The sequence below is a fragment of the Acinonyx jubatus genome, chromosome C1 (assembly GCF_027475565.1).
Source record: "Acinonyx jubatus isolate Ajub_Pintada_27869175 chromosome C1, VMU_Ajub_asm_v1.0, whole genome shotgun sequence".
Taxonomy (NCBI): domain Eukaryota; kingdom Metazoa; phylum Chordata; class Mammalia; order Carnivora; family Felidae; genus Acinonyx; species Acinonyx jubatus.
Genome location: NC_069381.1, coordinates 139,752,247 through 139,768,300, shown reverse-complemented (window position 1 = coordinate 139,768,300; position 16,054 = coordinate 139,752,247). Strand labels below are relative to the sequence as shown.

The window sequence follows — 16,054 nt, the reverse complement described above, 5'->3', positions numbered from 1 at the left end:
TATGGATTAAGGAAATTAAGTAGATTCAATGGCTTCTAAAATATATGAATAATATTTTCATCATCTAATACCTGTTGTTCAGTGATCACTACAACTGTACCATTTGGGAGGGATGAAGACCGCAGGGCAGCTCTCTGAATCTTACACACGTTTATGGCCTCTCATTTGATGCTGATTTGCTAGGTTATTTCCAACATATCTGTCCTCACACACACACGTATTAGTAATGTTTCTGGTGACATTGCCTTCCCACAAGGTCAGTTGAAGCTCACATCACCACTTTTCCATCACATGCTGAGAGGTACATTTGAAGCAGCGAAACAAAAGACAAAAAACAAAAAACAGTGATAATTTTGCTTTACTACCAGATATAATGCTAGTAAACTGCCATTGTTCCCCCCAAAAAACACAATTTTTAATCAGTCTTTTGTATTAGAAACTCATTTTATCACTTATGTTTGACACCAAATCAATACGTGAAATGAAGGGGATGAGGTCTACATAGAAAATCCTGTTTGCCTGAACTTTTTCCTGTGTCCTGCCTGATGTGATCAGCAGATAGTTGTGCATGAAATTTTGTTGTGCTCTCTGTATCTGTACTGCTTTAAACAGCTTATGTGCATGATAACAACCCGTGACTTGGAAATTACGAAAGTGTCTTTTTAAAAATGATAACTACTTTATACCATGTATACTCCTTTTTTATTTGATATCTGTTTCATCTTTGACATGGATACATGCCTTAAGACATTATACATATTTGATGCAGCATATTGTAAGTAATCATTACCTGTCAGAGTCCAGAGAACAAGGGTCCAGTCCTGGCTCTGAGATTCACTCTGTATGTGTACCTTAGTTCAGTCTTTTAACCTCTCTGGGCCTGAGTTTCCACATGTATGCAAATATAGAAAATGTCACTTATTATTTGCTACTCCATTACACTGTCACTATCAAATATGGACTTATATTAAACATTTCTCTTAGGATTAAGAGAGAAAGTATGACACCATGCCCCACATTCCCCACATCTGTGGCTTATGTATTAATCCTACGATTTGCTGTGGGACTCTCTCAAGAAGAAAATTAGATCGTTAAAGCCCTTGATTCTACTTCAAGTTAACTTGTTCTTCTCTTCTACAACTTAGATCAAGTACAAGAAAGACTATGAAAAATCAAAGGACAAATTTACCTCAGTTGTGGATACTCCAGAACACCTGCGTACTACCAAAGTCAACAAACAAATTAGTGATGTAAGTGCAAGAAACACTGAATGGATTCTCAAAGTCAGGGAGCATTTGCAAATACGGAGAGACATTTTTGATTGTCACAACGTCTGGAAGATTCTACTGCCATTTAGTGGGAGGGAGACAGGGATGTTAAATGTCCTGGTATGCTTACAACTCTTCTTTTGTAATAAAGAATTATTTCAACTACATCGGCAGACACACCATTTTAGAGGCAGTGGAGCTTTAGCAGAAAGCATGAAATTACCTGTTGAGTTTATAGAATTGTCTTTCCTTTATGTACACTAAAAAAAAATCCAAAAAAAATTGTGTCTATATTTTATATTACATTGTATTATAAATTGAGATGTACCATATTGTCCCCTTCTGCTTTCACTTCTCCTTCAGATACTTTATAAACTGGAATACAACAAGGCCAAACCCAGAGGCTACACCACAATCCACGACACACCCATGTTGCTGCATGTCAGAAAGGTCAAAGATGAAGTCAGTGATGTAAGTACAAGAATGGCTTTGCAGCACCTGTTATCTTGGGCTCTTGCTAACATGATACAATAAACCCTTTTCCAGTTATCTATTCCTGTGTAGCAATCATCCTAAAATTCAGTGGCTTGAAACAAGAATCGTCTTTTTTTGCTCGTGATTCTGTGAACTAATTGGGCACAGATGGGTGGACCCTCTCCATCATGTGCTGTTGGCAGGCAGCTGAAGCCCAGGTGGGCCAGGACATCTAGGATGGCTCACTCACATAGCTGGCAGCTGAGGATGGCTATGGGCTAAGAGCTGGACTGTTGCATAGACAGGAACCCTTGTATGTGTCCTTTCCATATGGTTTGTACATGTCAAAGCACAGTAGAAGGGTTCCAAGAGCCTGAGATAGAAACTTCCAGACCAGGTAAGGGCTACTCTTAGAATTGACAGAGTCACTTTCACCATATTTTGCTAGGCATGGTGCATATCCAGATTCAAGGGACGAAGAGATAAGTGCCACCTTGGATGAACAAATGGCACGATCACATTGCAGAGAAGCACGGAGGGGGTGTGGGTAGGGGTTGTGGCATTGTTGAGGCCATTTTGAAAAACGCAGTGTGCCATAAATGCAGTGTGCTATTAATGTTCTGTAAGCTTTATCTTGACCCAGAAGAACAAGGTAAACATTAAATTCTAACACTCTGAATTTGAGGAGAAATTGTATTAATAAATTTTCAGATATGTAGCTAGCTTCTGTGGTTGAAGGCTATCTCCATTTTAGTTTAAAAAATAGATTAAAAATTTTAAAGAACTCCATGGTTATATGGGCACAAGAAAGAATAGTACAGGCAACTGTAGGATAGCTCATCCCTACCCCAAAACCTTGACTATGGCTGGTGCACAGGAATTCTTTGGTAGGTAAATAAATGTGTTCACACTGCTGACCCGGAGTTGCCATGAAAAATGTTAATTACGTCCAGTGCACTGTTTATGAAGGCAGAAATGTATAGAACATTTTTAAAATGTTTTTTATGTGAAAATAAGTTTTGGCACTTCAAACATGAACATCACTGGTTCATAAACACTTATCAGATCCTCTGTGTGGAGCCGTCCATTCCCTCTCACTGTAGAAAAACAAAGCATTTCTGTATCCATTCCCTCAAACTTTCTGATTATAACAATAACCGGAGATATGAAAAATGTGGATTTTTCCCTAAAAATACTGATTTACTAGGTCTATGGCAAAGTGGCAGATGATCGTGATTTATATCACGAATCATATGATATAAGGGGCTTCCTTAGAACAGTTTTACTTCAGGCTGAACACTAAAACCCAAAGTCCTCTGCAACAAGTAGTGGGAAGACCCCAGGGGTGTCCCAGAGCCTGGATTTAAGAGGAGCAGAAGTGGGTGAAGCTAGAAACGCCAGGCCCAGGATGGGCAAGTACCTGTTGAGCCCACAGAGGCTAAGCTTTCCCATTCTCTCTCTCCCATCCAAACCCACACACGCCCAACTTGCTAGATGTGGCTCTGGCAATTATGGTAGTGGACAGCACCCCATCAGTTCCTTCGTTTTTCAAAACCTGGTGCACAATCTTTGTCCTCACGGGGTTCAACTTAATGGAAGAATAGACTGGTAAGCACATAATTACAACACAATGAGGTAACAGCCAGAAGTGTGGGGGCACAGAAGGAGGCAAGACTAATAACATCTGGGTAAGCTAGTGGGGGGATTTTCTCTTCCATCAGCAGTTTTCAAGATGTGCTGAACTCAGGATTTTCTGATTTGGGGAAAGGAAAACACACATGGCCCTTTCAGCCAAGCTTAGGGGACATAAATCCTACGGTGACCCTGGTGAGCATACTCCATTTATTCTGGGGAGCTAGTTTTAAGACCTGAGACAGGAATGTGCATGGCTACATTCTTTCTTCACAACAGGTTATTCTGTCTTAAGAAGCATTATGTATTACAGTCATGGTTTTAATTTTTTGTCATTTTTTAAAAATGCTTAGGTCACCAAAAAAATTAACCTTGTCACTGTGTTTCCTCCCACAGCTGAAATACAAAGAAGTTTACCAAAGAAATAAGTCCAACTGCACCATTGTGCCAGATGCTGTTCATATCAAAGCAGCCAAGGATGCCTACAAGGTCAACACCAATGTAAGTTCCAGAAACTTCCCTAAGTCTAATGAGGGATTTATCAGCTTCTGCAGGACACATGACCTCCTTTTACATCTCTTCAGGTGACTGAGCTATAATGAGTCTGGATCAAGAGTTAGGCCCCAGCAGCATGATTAATGATGCTGGAATCTAAATGCTGCCTTTGGTTGTCACAAAGGAGACGGGGAAGAGCACAGGTGGCCTAACCCTGTACAACAGATGGCACGCCCCTCAGCCTGTGTGCTAGGTGGCTGAAGAATAGGAGATTTTATTCTGAAATAAGTGTTTCAGCATCTTTCATTCCCTCCACCCTCTGTATCCTCCTCCTGCCTTGAATCCTAGAACCTGCTTCTTCTGGAAAACACACGCACACCCACACATGCGTGCACGCGCGCGCGCGCGCGCACACACACACACACACACACTTCAATTACTTGAGGCTGTCAGAGGTTGGCCTAGGCCTTTCTCCTTTTCAGATCTCCCTGCACAGACTCCTTACTTTTTTTGTGGTGGGACATCTTAAAGCCTCAACCACAGAAACATTTTTGTGCATTTAGAGGAGTATTGACTTTTAAGATATATAGATTGTTAAATAATGAAACCGTAATAACTCAATGAATGCCCACTAGTGCCAGAGGGAACATATATTTATCAGGGTCAGCAGACACCTTTAGGGGCTGGCAGGTATTGTAGGTGTCCCGAGGTTGGATTGAGCGATAGGTAGCAGGATGGGTGTGTGAAAAAGCAAATGCAGTAAAATGTACATTGTAGAATACAGGCATGTATGGATGGGTGGGTATTCTCTCAGATTCTTTCAGCTCTGTTGTATATTTGAAAAATTTCATATGGGGCGCCTGGGTGGCTCAGTGGGCTAGGCGTCCCACTTCAGCTCAGGTCACGATCTCGCAGCCAGTGAGTTCGAGCCCCGCGTCGGGCTCTGGGCTAACAGCTCAGAGCCTGGATCCTGTTTTGGATTCTGTGTCTCCCTCTCTCTCTGACACCCCCCCGTTCATGCTCTGTCTCTCTCTGTCTCAAAAATAAATAAACGTTAAAAAAAATTTTTTTTAATTAAAAAAAAAAAAAGAAAAATTTCATAATAACATGGGGAGAAACCTCATAGAATAGCACCAAAAGCAACCCTCATGTCAAAAGCATGCAGATTTTATTATGTGCAAAAGGTACCTTGACTAAAAAGAAAAAGAGTGAGGAAAGAAATGTGCCTGACAGTGAGGGCTGTTCCAAGGAAAAATTAAATTATGTAGCACCTGTACCTCAGATTTGGCCCCAGGCCACCAGCTGCCCAGCTCAGGTGAAAGCAAATGTGCAAGTGTCTCCAAAGCCAGTCTCTGCAGGTTTGAGTCCCAGCTTTGCCATTTACTAGCTGCCTCCCCTTGGGCAGGTTGTTTAGCCCTCTCCACGGTTCTTCAGCTGTCAATTTCATGCGGTTGTTATAAAGATTAAAATGAGTTCATAGTTATGAAGCACTTAGAAGAGTGCCTGGCATGAAATAAATACTATAAGTTCAATAATTAAAAAGACAATTAAGCCTGAGTTTAGCTAGAAATTAACGGTACTTGACTCTGAAGATGATAAAGCTGCACTGGCAGATTTAGGATTATTTCACCTGGAGGCCTTTAAAATTTTTAGCCCCTATTTTGAGACCAAATGGTCCCACAAGATGACCTTTTAAATGGCTGACTAGTTGCATAAATTGTACAGAAATGTTAATTGGGGCTCTCTCTTGCATAAAGAACAGTGATAATGTTGTCTGTTGAAATGCAAGAGGAGTCCCTCTGTGCCACATGCGGTTATGAATTCAGTCCACTGACCAAAATGATTGATTTCCATCTTGTTATAAACAGCTGGACTACAAGAAACTGTATGAGGCCAACAAAGCCCACTGGAGGTGGACCCCTGACCGACCGGACTTCATCCAGGCAGCCAAGTCATCCCTGCAGCAGAGCGATGTGAGATGGGAGAGGGTTGGGCTCTATGACACGCCTGAGGCAGAAAAAATGAAAGACTACTCATAATAGCCACTGTTGCGGGTGTCAGCCTAGTTCACTTGAGATCCAGTAAGGATGGGGGGAGGGGCAGTGTGAGGGGTGGAAGGCAAGTACAGGAAGCAGAGCCGCTGCCGTGGAGCCTGGTCTCCTGCAGGTGGGGTTGGAAACTGGGGGTGAGCAGGCTGGGAGGGCTTGGTCCTGGCCACGGGGCTGGAGAGGGGGAGCCCAGCACGCAGTGAGGGGCCAGGAAGCCTCTGCCCCCATTCCAGCAGCAGGTCATCATAGTGCCCTTCAAAGGAGGATCCCTTACAAATTTAATCAAATGCCCGCTTCTTCCTCTGCCTTTCTTCTGTTTCAGTTTGAATATAAGCTGGACCGAGAGTTCCTCAAGGGTTGCAAGCTCTCTGTCACTGATGATAAAGACATGGTCTTGGCCCTGAGGAATTCTATAATAGAAAGTGACGTAAGTATCTGGTGCCTTCCATGATGGCTCACCTCACTCGGGGCTGTCCTCTGTGGCACAGTCTCCAGCCACACTCAAGGAACGACAGAGAAGGCTGCTGGTGTAGGAGCTCAGGCGTGAGTCCTGAAATATGACCCTGCCCCTTGAACACCAGCCACATGGCGGAGTAGGGCCACAGCAGGGGGAAACCATTAAATCCAGGTGTTCATTCTTGTTTTATACTGCACCACAAGATAATTCACACAGCAAGAATTGGGAACTGAAGTTCTGTCTGGATTCTATGCGGAAACATTCATTTTTGTGTGATCATATTCTTCCTCTGCTGCTGTTTCCTCATCTGTAAAGGAGAAACAGTAATGCCTCCCAGGCTTCAGGGGGCAGATCACATGACATATTTGAAAGTCCTTTGAACTAAGGCTAGGTGTATAAAGAAAGATTCATCATGAAATCCATTTTGATTGTTATTGAAGCCTCAACTTGCAAGAGAGAAAGAACATCTCTTTTGTACATTTTCCAAGATTTCCAAACATCGAATCTTTTATTGAGTTTAATGTTCATCCTGTGTCAGTGGTGCTGTTTTCCCAGCTCTGTCTAGTGATTTGGGGACTGAATAAATATATACAGGACACCCAGACTAACTAAAGAAATATTTTTTCACCCCTGTAGCTGAAATACAAAGAGAAGCATGTCAAGGAAAGAGGAACCTGCCATGCTGTGCCCGACACTCCTCAGATCCTCCTGGCAAAGACTGTCAGCAATCTGGTGTCTGAGGTAATCCTCTAGCAACCATATGCTCTCCTTCCGACTTGGGCTAACGCCCCAAGCAGACACTCTAACAAGCTCTCTGTGGATTCCCTCAGAACAAGTACAAGGACCACGTCAAGAAGCACTTGGCCCAGGGCTCATACACAACACTGCCAGAGACCAGGGACACTATTCACGTCAAGGAAGTGACCAAGAATGTCAGTGATGTAAGTGACCAGCCCCACAACTCTTGGCACAGCAATACCACTTTACCGTAGAACCCAGGGAAATCCGACACAAGCTGCCTTTTTGCTTACAAGGGCTTTCCTTTATGTCGCTTCACCCTTACCATCGATGCCCATTTGTGAATTTTCAATTCTGCTTCAAAGGAGGACTTGATATTTATTAGGTTTCCAATTATGGCAACTAGAGAAAATGTGGGTTTTGCCACAGGGCATGTTATCTGCAGGATAAGATGTTAGTAACCCAGCGTTAATAAAAGGTGGAAGCATTGCTGATTAAGAGTGGCCTCTCCAGTCATTAAACTGCTCAACAATTTTAGAGAAGTAAAATCACCACTTTGTATCTCCGTAATCTCTGCCCACTTTGTCCTTATCAGTGAAGCTTTGATAATCATGGTATTATATTTTTAGAGCCCTATATGGTTCCATGTATTTTTCCAAGATAGAAATGGCAAATGAAAGAGCTTAATTGGCTTGTAGTCAGTTCTCCAAAGATTGCTATGTGTTTCCAGTGTTGGGTTCCAGGACAGAAATGACCGGGAAGAGCTAGAATATGGATCAGAGATCCAGGTTCCACACTGAGGCCAAAATAGCAAGCCACGGATTTTCCTGGAGATCTTCTCACAGTTCCTCAAGTAAATCAGTTCTGTTCCCAGACTCCTCTGCTCACATAAATAATTCTGTCTTTATTTAGACAAATTACAAAAAGAAGTTTGTCAAGGAGAAAGGGAAATCCAACTACTCCATCATGCTGGAGCCCCCAGAGGTGAAACATGCTATGGAAGTGGCCAAGAAGCAGAGTAATGTAAGTCCCCCTACCCTTCTATACTCTCAGGGGTTCTGTTGAGCCGGTGGATCCTAAATTGGAGCATATTGAGCTGTTTCCTGTGAGTGGTAGCCCTACTTTCTCTGTCTGGTAGTTTAAAAAATACGGTAGCTTAAAAAATTGGCTTGGTTTTAATAAAAAGTTTCCTTGTGCTTAATGAGGACTTTTTCAAAGGTAGCATATCTCCCAAGTGAGTAAACACTCTTTTTTCTCCAAAGGTTGCTTACAAAAAAGATGCCAAGGAAAACCTGCATTACACCACAGTGGCCGATCGGCCGGACATCAAGAAGGCCACGCAGGCAGCCAAACAGGCCAGTGAGGTAAGGGTGTGGTTAAAATGTACCTGCTCCCCAGAGGTCACTGCCACCAAGTAGTACAAGGCACCCACCCCCTAGAATGTATTGCCCATCTTGGTTTTCTTTGATTCAGGTGGAGTACAGAGCCAAGCACCGTAAGGAAGGCAGCCATGGGTTAAGCATGCTTGGTCGCCCAGACATTGAAATGGCCAAGAAGGCAGCCAAGCTGAGCAGCCAGGTAATACAGATGGGCGAGTGGCAGCTCTCATGTGAAAAACTTGTGGGAGGAAGTTGTTCCCAAAATGAAAGTGCAATAGTAGCCACAAAAGAGATCCTCAGTCTTTGATAAAAGTGCTGAGCTTGGAAAAGTGGTATCATGAAGGCGTACCAAGGACCTTCTCTCTCCTTTCTGTCGAACATCTCAGGCCTTTCTCATTCTCCACTTTTCCACTTGTGGGTGTGTCTAGATGTTTGTGTGCTTAACTATCTTCATGGAAGAGAAACGTCGGTTGTGAGGGCCTACTGGCACCTCTCCTCAGGTAGTAAGATTACATCCCAAGGGTGGGATTCATACTGGGGTCAACTGTGGGAACTTAACAGGCACAAGTAATGACATTTGAACTTCTAGAACCCACCCCGATGCAGCCACCTTTATTCTTTCATTCAGCATCCGTATATTTCATGACTGGGCTAAGAACTAGGGCATGAAGGAATGAACATAACTATTAGCTGTGCTTTTCTTTATGCTTCCAAGTGTCGTATTCGGATAACAAGTTGTATCATCACTTTACATAGGACGTGTTCTTTTCTATTTATATTTCGTCCATTTCTTAGTTTTCAAAATAATTGATGCTCAGAAATAATTTGGAGTTTTGCACTTCCTGTTAGGTTAAATACCGAGAAAATTTCAACAAAGAGAAGGGCAAAACACCAAAATACAATCCAAAAGACAGCCAGCTCTACAAAGTCATGAAGGATGCTAACAATCTTGCAAGTGAGGTATGTGTGTGTGTTTTTTTTTAATTGTGGTAAAATATATAACATGAAATTTGCCATTTTAAATATTTTCAGATGTACAGTTGAGGGATGCCTATCTGGCTCAGTCAGAAAAGCATATGACTCTTGGATCTCAGGGTCATGAGTTCAAGCCCCACACTGGGTGTAGAGATTACTTAAATAAATACACACACACACACACACACACACACACACACATACATACATAGGATGTATAATTGAGTGTCATTGACTACATTCACAGTGTTGTCCACATATCACCATTATCTCCATCACCCCAAACAAATTCTACAACCATTAAGCAATAATTCTCCATTCCTCTCTCCCCCTAGGCCCCTGGTAATCTCTATAAATCTCTTTTCTGTCTCTATGAATTTGCCTATTAGAGAATTTCATATAAGTGGAATCATACAATATTTGTCTTTTTTTGTCTGGCTTATGTCACTTACCATGTTTTCTAGGTTCCTCCGTGTCATAGCATTTGTCAGAACTGAAGTTCTTCCTATGACTAAATAATAATCCCGTTGTATGTATACACCACATTTTACTTCCCCATCTGTTGATGGACGCTTGAGTTGTTGCCACTGTTTAGCTACTGTGAACTAGGGGTGTTATTTTCATCACCATCTCCAGCACTTGTTTCAGGATATGGGATATCGTAGCATGGCTTCCATTAGTACTGTTTTCCATTTCCTATTTATGTGATTTCTTTCTTTCCCCTGGACTTGCAGGTTAAATATAAGGCTGACCTGAAGAAACTTCACAAACCTGTGACTGATATGAAGGAATCTCTGATAATGAATCACGTGCTGAATACGAGTCAGCTTGCCAGTTCTGTAAGCTCAGCCATTTGCTACAGAAACAGCATGTTTCACCCATTTGTGGCTGAATTCCTTTGCTGAACTCACACACATCTTCTCTGCTCCTGAGATGCTAGCTTTAGAAAACTCTTCTGTTGTTTGAATGCATTCTTCCAAATTAAACATTAGTCTATCCATTCTCCACTGACTGTAACATCTCTCAGAATATAAAAATGCTTTTATTCTTCAAGTATTTAAACTTTTATTTCCCAATTAACTAAGCCCTTCCCTCCTTCTAAGGACATGGAATTATGGTTTGGAATAATTTCTTTCACTTTTCACTTTTAAAACCTACTTTGAATAAGCCATTTAACCAAAGTATTTACCATCCTGTATTAACTGGCAGTACAGAATGTGGATCTTCCTCCTTTAAAAGGTTTTCGTAACCGCCCACTTACTGTTTGCTGGTTTTAATTTGGTCTTGATGCTGCTGCTGCGTAAATGTCTAACCTAAAGAGGAAAAACAGAAATGCTGAGCAGTTTTTCTCTCAATGTGCCTTTATGCCACCTTCCCCTCAGTACCAGTACAAGAAGAATTATGAGAAGAGTAAAGGCCACTACCACACAATACCAGATAATCTGGAGCAGCTTCATCTAAAGGAGGCCACAGAATTACAGAGTATAGTAAGTCAATCAAGACCGCCTTCTGTCCTGATGCTCGTTCAGCCACAGTGTCAAAAAATGTTCATGGATTCCCCCTCAGAATGGTAGTTACAGTTTTAATAACCATTGCTGGAGAAAACTGCCCAAAGATATAAGGGGGCTTGGAATTTAGCGGCGTTTTGAAACAAAACTTTATGTTCTAAATAAGAGCATCGACGTGTATTGGAGACACGGTGCCGGTGTATGCAATGTGTGTTATTCAGATTACTGACAGGGGCTGGAAGCATGCGTATTATGTTACAAGGGGGACAGACCCCTCACACCAACCCCGCTGTGCCCTCACAAGTCTGCACCCCCACTAAGGATGTAAGCCTTACAATGATGATAGAGAGCCTTAGGAGGATTTTGAGCAGAGAAGTGACCTGATCAGATATATCAACGAAATATCTGAGGGTATTTAAGAAATTGCAAAATTTGTAAAATAAAGTTTCTCAAAAGAAAGGACTCAGAGAAGGAGTTTGTTGTCACACGACTTCCTATATCACAAATTATTTAGGTTGGCATTATTTAGGTTTCTTGTTGGGCATTCACAAAGAGGGCTAAATTACTGGAAGTGTCTTTGTGCCATCTGGGAAGCAGCCCGCATCCCCAGCTTTCTATTTTGAGCAAGATTGCTGAGACTGAGCATTGCCATTAAGATGCTCTGTGAACAAGGGCCTCTGTCTCTCTGACTTTCAATTTCTGAATATCTATGGGCTGCCCCCACTCCTAATCACATGTAATGAGGATGAGAACATTGTATTTGTAAAATAGCTCAGAGAGGTCTTTTGTGAAGGTCAAATTTATTAAGTCATCCAACATGTAAAGTAGTTTTCATTTCTATATGAATTTATATTGACTGCATTGAATATGTGACCAGTTATGACCGAGACCAGTTATTGACATATAAATAAAGTTGTGTGTGTTATCTATCAAATTAGGACCCCAGGTCTCTGATAAAAGTCCTTACGAAAGAAAATCTAGAGATATTTCTCAGAAATATGGTTAGATGCTATGGTTAAAATGTTCACATCTACACATACCAGATCTTGTCCAACCTTCATCTTATGGGTGGCTTTTCCCATGCATTTCCTTCCTCAACATTTCTCTCAGCTGATTCTTCTGCAGTGATTCCTTCGTCTCCTTGGATTGAACATAAATCCTATTATGCCTTGCAGACAGTAATGGTATTTTCTCCCAGGCAATAACAAAAAGTACTAGATCTGAAACACTACAGGAACCTGTTTTGGGTGGCAATGAGGTGCCACTCAGGTGGACTAATGTATCAGTTACAAACTATCCTTAAACTGGCCTCTGTCTGTGAATTGATCAGAGGAGTTATATCTAATAAGGCTTTTCATCACTAGGTGAAATACAAAGAAAAGTACGAAAAGGAACGAGGAAAGCCCATGTTGGACTTTGAAACACCAACATACATCACCGCCAAAGAGTCTCAACAGATGCAAAGTGGGGTAAGTTCTACAAAAACACACCACACAGCAAACATACATCAAGCTGTTAAAAACAAACTCTGCCCTCAAATGTGTCCAGCCTTCTGTTATCCAAAAGTTGTAGATGACAGAAATTTTATTGACATGTGGTCACTAAAATTTTTCCATCTCAGAAATCTTATGATTTGTTTATAACAAATATTCTGAATAGTAAACATTTATTGTATATGTTTTATTTCAACCGTCATTTCCATAGCATTAGAGCATAGCAAACTACTCCTAACTCTGAAACAAATTATATTGAATGTAATATGAATTTTTCTTTGACAAATGAGAGTTTCCCCTCTGCCCAGACCCACCATTGGCTTTGGATTGCTCTTGTCTTAATAGGAAACCCCAACCAAACAAGAGATTAGTAATCAAGATGTTTATCAAAACAGCAAAAGCCAAGATGCCATATTTCCTATTTTAGAAATGTAACCGGAAGCATCTAAAAAAAACATTGTTTTTTTCCTTTTTAACCAATAGCAGAGAAGAATGGAATCTTATTTTGACTGTTAGGAAGTCTGTTTTCACTGGGAAACAGACTTATTTTGGATTGCATTTTACCTCTCCCCCCATGGGGCATATCTCCAACTATAAAGATAAATGGTTGTTAATAAAGTAGCATTTTACAGAGCTTTCTGGTATATAGAAGGCCAAATAATCAAAAGTTAAACATAGTTTCATATGATTAGTGAATGTGGGCAAAGGGTTTGTGGGAGTTCCTTGTACTAGTCTTGCACCTTTTCTGTAAATTTAAAATCCTATCAAAATTAAAAAGGCCAAATTTGCATTTGGTGCCCTCAGGCTCTTCTTCCTCTGCATCGTTATCTTCCCCTCACTTACTTCTAGTTCAGAAGTAAAATCTTTTGTTGCCTGGGGAGAGATGACAATGGATTCAGAGTCTGATGGTGCTTGTGACCTTCTGCTGTCCTGCCCTATTGTGAAGCAGGGAGTGGGGCCGCCTGAGTCACAGCGTTTGACAAGTGAACAAGGAGCCCAACAGGGCTTCTCAACAGCTGAGTCTCTTTTTCTGTAGACAAAGAACTTCCAGAATAATCAGACTCATTTCAAACGTGTGACTGTTAGCAAAACTACGATCCAGTTAAAAGGCCATACATAGAAGGTCAATGTTATAATCTTTTTTTTCTTCCTAGGTTTGAGAAATAAGTTGTGATAAAGATTCTTTTTTTAATTTGTGTTTCCTTCCTACTCACATTAGAAAGAATATAGGAAAGATTATGAAGAGTCCATCAAAGGCAGAAACCTGACGGGCCTGGAGGTCACGCCAGCTTTATTACATGTCAAATATGCAACCAAAATAGCCAGCGAGGTAGTGCCCACTTGGTCTTTTCTTTCCCTGTTGATCCCAATAATTGCACTAATGACACTCATCAATGTTCCTTCTAGCAATTTCGTCACTACCTAACTTTCGCGGGTTTCAAGTTGGGTTCACATGTGTTTGGTATTACCATCTAATCTATTACCCACGTTAATACTTCTCATTTTTTAATTGAATACCTAATAAAATATGCTTACCTTAGCATCCTGTTAATGTCTAGTTTCTTATCTGATATTTAGTATTAACCGATGAAGCTTATACCCTGCCTCTATGCATATCTTTAATCACTAAACTGTAACTATCTAAAATTGGAAGGGTATTTTTTCTTTTTTTCTTTTTTTTTTTTGGCTCTTTATTTAAGAGGAACAATCCAGGTTTTCTTGTCAGTGATGTTGCTTTTATTTTGTGATATAGAAAGAATACAGGAAAGATCTAGAGGAAAGCATCCGTGGGAGGGGTCTCAGTGAAATGGAAGACACACCTGACATGCTAAGAGCAAAGAACGCCACTCAAATCCTCAATGAGGTAGGCCCACAGCCAACTGCATGCATATAATTAACAGAGCATCTTCTTCCTCCAAGCCAAGTTACACTGAAAAAGGAAGAGAGAAAAAGAGAGTTTTGAACTTCAAATTCCATATCTAACATGGTTATTAACCATTAAATAAGTGATATCTCAATTTCTGATGAGTTGATATTATAACAGTTTGTATCTAGTGGCTATCATAATCTATTTATTTGATAGATAAATGGATAGACAGATAGATCTATTTGATTTAACCACAATCCATTTGGTGAGCTCGTTTAAAAAAATTTTTTTTAATGTTTATTTATTCCTGAGACACAGAGCATGAGTGGGGGAGGGGCAGTGAGAGAGGGAGACACAGAATCAGAAGCAGGCTCCAGGCTCTGAGCTGTCAGCACAGAGCCTGACGCTGGGCTCAAACTCACAAACCGTGAGATCATGACCTGAGCCGAAGTCAGTTGCTCAACTGACTGAGCCACCCAGGCACCCATAGTGAGCTTGTTTAAATTAAAATACCATATTGGAGTGTTGGGCACCTAGGTTCAAAACTAGTTATGTAGCAGACCAAATTTAAAATTTTTTTAATACTTTGGTTGTCTTTTTATTTATTTAGTTTTTAGGGAGAGAGAGAGTGTGTGTGTGTGTGCAAGCGAGGGAGGGGTAAAGGGAGAGGGAAAGAGAGGGTCCCAAGCAGGCTCCATGCTCAGCACAGAGCCCAACATGGGGTTCGACCTCATGACTGAGATTATGACCTGAGCTGAAATCAAGAGTCCAATGCTTAACTGACTAAGCCCCCCAGGTGCCCCTGTACTTCGATTTTCTAAGTAGAGAATGCTAAAAGTGTTTAAAAGGAAGGCTTCCATGTTGATGTGAGTAGAATAGTTTCCTATTCTATTGTTGCTTCCTATTCTATTCCTATTCTGGGTTTCTGTGGTCACTATTGCCTCTGACATGGAATGGTGAAGGTGAACACTAGTAACAGAAATGGTATATTATGTGGATTTATTTTCATGCTATACATTTACTACCTAGTCGTGAAAGTTCAGTAACTGTTTTTTAATGCTACTACAGAAAGAATATAAGAGAGACTTGGAGCTGGAAGTCAAAGGAAGAGGTCTGAATGCCATGGCCAATGAAACTCCTGACTTCATGAGGGCCAGGAATGCTACTGATATTGCCAGTCAGGTCAGTGTCATTATTTCAGGTCAATCTTGGAAAAAAAAAAAAAAAAAGTTGTGATTACAACAACACATATTGTCCTTCTGTTATCTTACTTGGTCAGTAACAGTCATATGTATATAGTGGCATTTTTAAACATCTGCCTGGTGGAATCCATTCTAATATAAGAATCAGAAACCCTATGCCAGGCCTGCAAAGGGTTTGTCTGTCTTTCTGAGTCTATAACCACAGAAGACATTCAGAGCAAAGGGTAGAACTTGGGGAACTTGGAGCTAGGACAGATTCTGACATCTTGGTTATATTTGTTCATCAATTCACCCCCCATTCAGCACGAAGAATTCCTTGTTTAGACTATTTTGGGAGTTCTTTCTTTTCCTCCTTTCAAGACCTAAGTTTAAACGTAGTTTTTAGACATCTCACATTGTCTTTTGCTTATTTGTCCTGCTCCCAGCTCTTCTATATGTAAACAATCCATGCCTTACTATGTGTTGATCATCTTGCTCCTTTCCCATTACTTCTTCCCTCCCCAGCCCCTATGCCAAAT

At 41.1% G+C, this 16,054-nt stretch overlaps 1 protein-coding gene across 26 annotated transcripts in view; it reads left to right on the top strand.

Annotated features, from left to right (window-relative positions):
* NEB (nebulin) overlaps window positions 1–16,054 on the top strand; it is a 212,133-nt gene that overhangs the window by 171,093 nt on the left and 24,986 nt on the right. For 25 of the 26 annotated variants that reach the window (XM_053215075.1, XM_053215069.1, XM_053215068.1 and 22 more), the window contains 17 exons: window positions 1,146–1,250; window positions 1,632–1,739; window positions 3,771–3,875; window positions 5,738–5,842; window positions 6,240–6,344; window positions 7,011–7,115; window positions 7,205–7,315; window positions 8,025–8,135; window positions 8,375–8,476; window positions 8,586–8,690; window positions 9,341–9,451; window positions 10,201–10,305; window positions 10,849–10,953; window positions 12,339–12,443; window positions 13,687–13,797; window positions 14,221–14,331; window positions 15,403–15,516. In XM_053215075.1, coding sequence (XP_053071050.1) covers window positions 1,146–1,250; window positions 1,632–1,739; window positions 3,771–3,875; window positions 5,738–5,842; window positions 6,240–6,344; window positions 7,011–7,115; window positions 7,205–7,315; window positions 8,025–8,135; window positions 8,375–8,476; window positions 8,586–8,690; window positions 9,341–9,451; window positions 10,201–10,305; window positions 10,849–10,953; window positions 12,339–12,443; window positions 13,687–13,797; window positions 14,221–14,331; window positions 15,403–15,516 — 1,824 coding nt within the window. The remainder of the gene's footprint in view (window positions 1–1,145; window positions 1,251–1,631; window positions 1,740–3,770; window positions 3,876–5,737; window positions 5,843–6,239; window positions 6,345–7,010; window positions 7,116–7,204; window positions 7,316–8,024; window positions 8,136–8,374; window positions 8,477–8,585; window positions 8,691–9,340; window positions 9,452–10,200; window positions 10,306–10,848; window positions 10,954–12,338; window positions 12,444–13,686; window positions 13,798–14,220; window positions 14,332–15,402; window positions 15,517–16,054) is intronic. The other variant, XM_053215057.1, reaches the window with a different exon arrangement.